At 37.5% G+C, this 8,451-nt stretch overlaps 3 protein-coding genes across 5 annotated transcripts in view; 1 reads left to right on the top strand and 2 right to left on the bottom strand.

Annotated features, from left to right (window-relative positions):
* topbp1 (DNA topoisomerase II binding protein 1) overlaps positions 1 to 8,451 on the bottom strand; it is a 976,277-nt gene that overhangs the window by 529,501 nt on the left and 438,325 nt on the right. The gene's annotated exons all lie outside the window — the stretch shown is intronic.
* Positions 1 to 8,451, top strand: part of dlc1 (DLC1 Rho GTPase activating protein) — a 160,527-nt gene that overhangs the window by 72,116 nt on the left and 79,960 nt on the right. The window lies entirely within an intron of this gene.
* fibinb (fin bud initiation factor b) lies at positions 3,470 to 4,563 on the bottom strand. The gene is made up of 2 exons (XM_010782622.1): positions 4,415 to 4,563; positions 3,470 to 4,190 (listed from the first exon to the last, which is right to left on the bottom strand). Exon 2 carries the CDS (start codon positions 4,158 to 4,160, stop codon positions 3,543 to 3,545), a length of 618 nt encoding a protein of 205 aa, XP_010780924.1. The 5' UTR covers positions 4,161 to 4,190; positions 4,415 to 4,563; the 3' UTR covers positions 3,470 to 3,542.

Below are 8,451 nucleotides of genomic sequence, written 5' to 3'. Positions count from 1 at the left end.
TGGCAGGTTCCAGGAAGACGACCAGTACCCAATAGATGTGGACAACCTTCTTCTTTCCAATTCACAAGTTCACCCAATTTATAACATGGCAGGCCTGAGTTTCAAAGGGTAGGTGATGTTGACAACTCAGTCACCTTTGCAACTGACATCAGTGCACACGTGTCAATTAGCAACATCGACAGTGACACTATTGTATTATTTGACAGACTTTGAATTGATCCATTGAGTGGAATGCACCGGAGTATACCTACAGAGCATTATAAAAGGAATTCTAACCTATACATATCTTTAAAGATCCCTTAAAAATATAAAAAATGTAATCCTTTTTCCGGGGAGAATGTTTTTGTTGATGTCAGCATGCAATAACTGAATTTATTTTAAAATATTGAACACTGAGATTGATACCAAAAAGTTCAATGCAATCTAAAGTACAACGTTGAACAACTTTTCTGATAGTTTGGGATGAATGCTAAAGCAGAGGTCTTATTACAGCTTGATTGTTTGTTATCAGTGTTTTATAAATCTTATCCTCAGAAGGTTATGCCAGTCATTTATTTATCCAATGTATTTCCCCTCTCCAGGACATAACAATGTAGGTGAAAGGTTTCTGTAAAAACTGCATGTTACGTGTCCTTTATGTTGCCTCATCATGACTGTTACCAGTAGGCTCAAAGTATCTATTGACAGTGACTAACTACTGTACAAGTGAAACTGTCATACTGTACTTTGCTTTGTTACGTCGTTTACACCAGTTGGCACTTTTCCCATATGTTATAAAGTTCAGGATACTCATAGTATTTTAGTTCAAACTTTAATTAACTTAACAGTCACAATAATAATATCATATATCATATCATAATAATATCACAAATAATATGTTGTTCTCAGCAGAATGGTGACAAGTACAGGAAATAAAACAGGTTGTTTGTAAGGTCAGCCGCACAATAAATGCCGTCAACACAACTTCATTGCATCTCTGTTCCTCATAAATACCAACATCCAGCTTCTTCCTCTCTTTAAAGCACTCATATAGGGCTGTGTGTATAATTTACAGCAGACCACAAAACCTTGTAAAGCAAACACGGAGGGGAGCTTTGTAATTGTGGAGCACGTGGCAATGCAGTCCCAGTGATTAAGGAGCTACTGCCACATTGAAGGGGTGTACAATACGGACATCGATAGGGCAACTTAGCTACATAAGAAATGTTTGAACCTAACTTTGACGTCATTAGAGAAGAGACCAATAATGCTTGAAAGGGTGATACTCCCATAGAAACATGCTCTTGCAACAACACTTTCAAAACCAACTCTTTATTTATGAAGACACAACAAAATCGATTTAAAATAATGTCACAATGATTGTTGTTAACATTGAATTCCACAAGTGCTGCCTGCAGTCTTATCCATCATTTATTATGCTCTCACTACCTTAAAATATATAGATATATGCAGCTCAATTTGAAACTTTGTATAAAAAAGGAATACACAATAAGGTGTTTTGTAACAAAAAGATAGCACTCACAGTATTTACTTACTGTACTTAATATCAAACTGTACATTTTCCAGGATTATACAGCCTTCGCAGAACAGCACAGTAAATGCATTTTAAACCATGACACAACCTTAAGCACCGGAACAGTTAAAGAATTGTGCAAAGTTTACAAGCCCAAAAAGCAAAACTTAGTTTTCCATATGTAAACATTATTCAATATTCATAATCTGGAGTGTCAAAGAAGAGCAACAACAATGACTGCTCAAGTTAAGAGCATTCAAACAGCCTACTACATCATGCCCTCCACCCCCCTCGCTTACAGCTATGTCCATGAGTTATCCAAAACAAATATATCTTTAGTGAATGTTTTGTAAATGTGGATACTTACAAATGAGTTGAACAACATATCCAACATTTGACTTAATCCTCAAAGGAATTTCTCCAAAATCCACATTCACACACATTTTCTTTGGTCACAGAGGACTGAATAAGTCTTGGAATACTCTACCTACAGTACTAGTGTTTGGAAAGTTGATGGTTCCCATTTTCACTTTTTTTGATTGGCTGATTAGTGTTTGAAGCTGTTGTTTTACCCTTACACCCAAGCTTACAAACAAATGCACAAACCTGTGACAGTTTACAGATAAATGCATCTACTTAAACATACTACCAAGAAAAGAGGCGGACAGATAATGTTTGACTAACCCTAAGGCCATATATCATTATTGAACATTATTACTGTTTAATAACTACTTGTTTGTGTTATAATGGTATGTAATGACCATTGCAATAGTCTATGGGAGTCAGCACTATGATGATTTACACGGACAGATTATATTTATTATATCGAAATATAATTTGTATACCTTGGTAGCTCTTTATTACTTTGTGGTGGAATGAAAATCACTGACCTGTTGCATCACAATGATGAACTTCGATTGGTAAGGAACTAATATTCTGTTCATTAAATCTATGTATACTTTTGAAATTGTTTTTTTCTAGAACATTTATCGCAATATTGTTATATAAAATGCATTGTACTTTTATAGAATAATATAACCAACTCCTTATTCCTTTTATATAAAGGTAAGATTGTTCACATGAGATGCAGCCCTGCAGAGATGTTATGTTCAAACAACGCATTTTCTCACTTAAGACTAGCAGTTGGAGATGTTTTTGGTTTTAAATACCTTTTTTATATACATATATATATGTATACGTAGACCTATCCCAGATGTTGGCAATGAGTGGATTGGAAAACTGTTTCTCCCACAATGTGACATATTTATTTTTTGAAGAACAACTTCATTTAGGAATATGCACCACATGAGCACAATATAAACTTAAAAAAAAGAACGTATACTAAACAGATTTAGACACATGGTGACCTAACAAAACAGGTCCATGAGTTTGGGTCATATTGTATTTGACCATGGTTGATATATCGTTATTTAGTATCATACATTTGGAACATAATCATAATACAACAAATGTGTAAATGAGGCCTTTCCGGGTTAGGGATTTTAGCGCTGTTGGCTTCATTGTGCAATCCAGTTTCGACAAATATCACCTGGACTATCATCTGCATGGTTATATAGCCTACCTTCCGAACTGTGGATTCCAACTTGTTTTTGTTTCAGAACCTTTAAAGAGAAGCAGTGTGTCCGCAACATTTCATCACAGGTAAGAGTTATGAACAGTGAACAACTCGCCTCCTAATTGATCGTCAAAAGTGATCAGATAGTTTGATTTGGATATTTTTCAGCAAAAAAGGATGAATATTTTAAATATAACATCATTTGTTTTTCTTATTTCCTAATTATCATATTGTGACCTTTGACATGTAGAACAATCTTTGAACACATTAAATGAAAGCCAACCAGGGAACCACTGCTCTAGAATTAAATGAGATAATAAGTATTATTTTCGTAAATTATGTGAACTGGCCCTTTGTTTCATCCCTGATATGATTGCTCATTTTTTCACCCAGTCTCATGGTCTCAAACTGCATTATAAGTACTGTAATGAGACCTGTAGGAACTACTTTCCCTCAGAACTTCATGTATTCGTTCTTCAGTCTGCTCAGCCTCGTGCCGTGGCTGCGGATGATCAGAGACAGGAGCTCGTGCTTGTCCTTTAGTCCCTGAGAAATGTCCAGCGTGCCCTTCAGGACGTCCCGTGTGTGCACTACCATGTTCAGAAAGTCGTCGTTGAGCCTGTGCTCCTCCTTTGACTCACTCTCTTGGCTCTGCTTGAATTTCACCTCGAGCTCCAGCAGAGATTTCTCCGAGTTTGTGAAAGCCTCGCTTATCTGAGTCGTCTCCCTCCGCAAGTACTTCCCGTAGCTGTCCTCTCCGTCCAGGTCGTACGAGATGCTTTTCCCGATCCCCTCCAGCACCCGGGCCGAGTCCTCAATCTGCCTCTTGATGATTGTGAAATCATCCCGTATGACAGAGTCCTGGTCCTCATTGAGACTGCACTTTCGCTCGTCGGTCATCTTGAAAAGCATTTGACATTTCTCCGGGTCGTCGTTGTCCTCGTAGTCTCCGTCCGGCACGAAATAGTGATGAAAAGTCCCGTTAGACATCTCCGGCTGCAGCGGTCCGGTGAAAAAGGCTCTACACATCGAAAACATCCCGACACACAGGAGCAAGTGAAGGAAAGCCATGATGCCCACTCGTCCTAAACACAGTTAGGCCTACAAATAGGAAATATTAAACGTTATTTCAGCGACAGTGTCAGCCTAATGGACTATTTAACTCCAACCCGGTGTAGAAACGCAAACATTTCAATCAGGTTTTAACGTCCAAACTGCGCAGTTAAGTTGAGGCTTTGTTGTAGTTTTCACGTCCTCCTCAATATCCTCTTTGTCCAGATTACAAACAGATGAAAGTGGCGTGAAAATGTGTTAAAAAGCCTCACTTTTACTCGAGCCAGCCAGCTTCCATCTTTGCCAATGAGCAGGAAAAGCAATGTATGCAAGTTGTTTCAGCTTGGAAACAGTTGTAGCCTGCTCCCGACTTCACTGGGTGCCTCAAACGCAACATCTGGATGTCTCAAGTGCCGCGCGCTTGGGTTTTGGCCATTTGGCTAATAATACCCCTCTGCTCCTCTCAAATTACAGGCTCTCCGTCACTTTAAAAGGCTGCATTGAGTCTGGAGCAGGCTGCCAGCAGCAGCCACGCTGCAAAAAGCCTCACAGAAACCAGTGTTAATTCAAAATACCATGACAAGTTGGCATGGATGGTTAGAAAGGTTACTTAGAGAGAAGTCTTTTAGAAATAAACAAAAGACCATTTATAAAACATTTCCACTCAATCCAACACAACTGTCCTGTAAGAATTATCCATTACTTTTACAAAACTTAAACATTTTAAATGTGTTTTTTGTAGTTCTGATCCTGACATAATATTATAAAATTAACAGATATTTTCAAAAACACAATAGCTGAAAAGGACAGAACATTTATTCTAAAGCATGAAAACTAAATTAATGAGCAAACAAACAAAGAAAAATACTGTTATGCAGTTGCCCGTAAAACAATGTAAATCTATTTTGCTCCCCACATTTTTAGGTGGATTTATTTTTTTAAACAACTCTCAACAGGATGTTGTCAATCTTTAATAATGCAGAAAAGGAACATTGTCACATGACCATAGATGCCTCAGTAGTGGCACAGAGATACAAAATGACAAAAGTTATTGTACGTTTTACTCCTATATATTTTTCTGCCAGTTGCTTTATGGAACACAAGATTGCATTTATTCATACTCTTGAATGTTTACATAGTATGGTATTGGCATTTTTAATGAAGTAAAGGATTTTAATAAGAAAAAATACTTATAATAATACTTGTTTATAGTCTAGTACAAAAGCTTCTTCAGCTACCTACTGTTGGAAGTATCTGCTCTGATCTGCTTGATACATCTTTGAGATTAACCTTAGGCTCTGCTTGGTTTTTTAACAATTGACTAACGTTTTGATATATTTATAAAAATATAACATAAGTGTAAGAGTAACGCCAGATATAATGTGGTAAAGCAAATGTCTGCCCTGTGTTGTTGGCAGAAAAGTCAGGAGACATAAACGTGTTCACTGAGCTTCCTTTAAACAAAGTGACCACCTGTTCCTGCTGGCATCAAATGACAAGTCCAGTTATGTTGAAAGGACATATAAATACTTTGATGGTCACCTGTTTATGAAGGTGGGACATTTTGTTTTTCATTTTGTAAACTTTGTCCAGATTCTTTTCTATACTGCACGTATTATAAATGTACTTCTTTGGAAATATAAGAAACACATGGAATATGTTTATTGAAGCAGTTTGCCATAAGTGTTAAAAGGTGGAAGACACATTTTAATACGTTGATCCAATAAATACCATTCACTTGAAATGATAATGCATTTTCCAGTACGCTTAAGCTGCTTGAGTCCAGAATGAAAATAAATGACCTTTTATCTCAAGAACTTACACGTTGAGAATGATTTAATCTGTTGAACCCACAATTCCACTCAATGTGTGCATAATCTTTCCAGTGGAAACAGCAGACATTACACCACCTATACCTCTGAGGGGTGCTGCTATTATGTTTCCACTGAAGAGTGATCAGCACAGTTGAGACCTGCATACAGTAAAGCTTGCTCAGGGCAGAGTTTAAAGTAATAAACTCAATTAAAACATTGGTTGATATTCCTTATGTGCAAACTTACTTGTTAAAAAAAGGTTCAGACATTGATAAACAGAAAGTCTTAAACCAGGGTCTGTAAAGTGCATTAATCTGATATTTGATGTGGAAAAATCCCTAACTGCTCACTATGCCTGTATTTAAACAGTAATAACAGCAATTGCTGTTGCTAAGTCCTTGTTAGAGTGTCAATGTTGCTCTCATATTTTGGAAGTATAGCATGTGTGATTGCAATTGTATTAGAAATCTGCAGTGCCAACTCCTCAAAAGAAGAGGATATACTGTGAGAGACCAGCGTGGCAGCCCGGTGAAGCACAACGGTGCCTGTCCTGTGACATTATTCTGCAGAAGGAATTTCAATGTGGTGTCAGACAAAAAAAGAAAATGAAAAAAAAAGTCATGCAATGGTTCTAGGGTGTGGCTCTCTGTTTTGACTTGAAGTCTTTTGTGGCATGTTTACAATAAATCATTTCCCCTAAGACTACATGTTGGCTGCAATTTAAATGGAATAAAACACATTTTACAATATCATTTGAGATTGAGTGCTTCCAACTTGGAACTCAATCGACCAAGCTGGGATTAAATCCAAATTTGGCAAACATCAGCTACTCAAACTGAATCTGACTCAAAGTGATTGAGAAATCTGGCTCAACGATGGTTTCCTTTAATTGCAGAAAAGGGTTTAATTTACATCTTTGAGACAGACTTCTGCACTAAACTCTGTTATAGTTTTAGTAACCTTTTTCATATATTTAAGAGAAAATGTTCATCAATGGCTTCACCCATTGTTGTGTGTAAATGAGCTGAATGCAGAGCAGAGCAGGTGAAATAAAAAGTGGACTTTCCTTGGTCTATGTTCAGAACAGAAGTTGGCTGTCAGAAAGACCATGTCTAAATCAGAGCAGTCAGGCAGATAACACAGGCAGAGATCAAAACATGCAGAAAGCAGGGAGGACAGCAGATGGCTGAAACATAATGACAAGATGCTACATTGAACAGTCTGGCAAAGGGCTAGTGTTTGTGGGCAGGTATATACTGAGTGCCTGATTACAGGCACTGTGCAGCTAAGATGTTTATCTCTAAAGTCACTGTCACACCTTTGTTGTACAAAGATATGGGAGTGTTATGTCTGAGCATAAGGCACACATATAATACTACAAGTACTACTACTACTACTACTACTACTACTAATAATAATAATATTAGGATATTGATATTGTCAATAATAATGATTAATTGTTTACCATGCATAAACAATTCATCATTATAACAAGATTTTCTTTTCGCAAATGACAGTAATTATGTTTCATATAAGTTCGTATGACGTGTTGAATCAAAGTATTGCAATTAAGAAAATTTAAATGTGAGTTAAAAAATACACATTCATTTGTTTAATGTTTTATTTATATGGAGACTTTACTTTATGGCTCAGAGTAGTTTGCATGAAAAGTCTGCTGAAAGTTTTCACTTAGTTTTACCGAATTAAACATAATTAAAAATATCCTATGAAAGTGTCTAGCAAATGTTTTGCTCTTTTTGTTCTTTTTGCCACAGTTGGCTTCAAATTACACTCATACTTTGTAAAGCTCTCCCAAAACTCTCTGGCACTCTGCTTCAAGCCAACAAAGACAAATGAAGCTCAGCGCAAGTTCAGACAGGAAGACCTATCACTTCGTATTGCACGTCATGGCAATACTCGCTCCCTTCACTTAATGATAGGGAGCGCCACTCCTCAGCAAACCTATCACGTCCCTCTATTCACAAGCCTAATCATCGCACCTGGTAATCCCTCTATATATGCTCTCCCCTTTTCTATCAGCTGTCTTCCAGGTGTCAACGCGCAACCCTCCTCCACCCCTTCGCCTCCTGCTTCCAACTCAGGACCAAGCTTAACCTTCTCCCTTCCAACCGGACCTAACCACTTATCACCACCACCAGTGTCTAGACCCAGGGGGGTTCATCGGAAACGGTTCTTTCCTTCCCGAATGACATCCTACCAAACCTGGGCCTAATCGCCAAAACACTATTTCATTCACTTGCTACAAACTGTCATCATTATGTTCATTTATATAATGTGACCCGATAATAAACATGTATTCCATACATCACGTCTCTCCTGAGTGAAAGATGACCCAGTGCATATCGTGCAGTACAGTGGCAGGGACATCATATCATTTGGACTTTGTAGAGTTTGTTTGTGCTGCTGCACACTCTGACAGCTAAATGTAACACAAAGAGACATTCAAAAATTCTTTCTTATCCCTTTTCATTATC

This window comes from Notothenia coriiceps, unplaced genomic scaffold (genome assembly GCF_000735185.1).
Source record: "Notothenia coriiceps isolate Sejong01 unplaced genomic scaffold, NC01 NC01_scaffold00024667, whole genome shotgun sequence".
NCBI lineage: Eukaryota > Metazoa > Chordata > Actinopteri > Perciformes > Nototheniidae > Notothenia > Notothenia coriiceps.
Note: the sequence above shows the minus strand (reverse complement) of the source record. Positions and strands in the feature narration are given on the sequence as shown.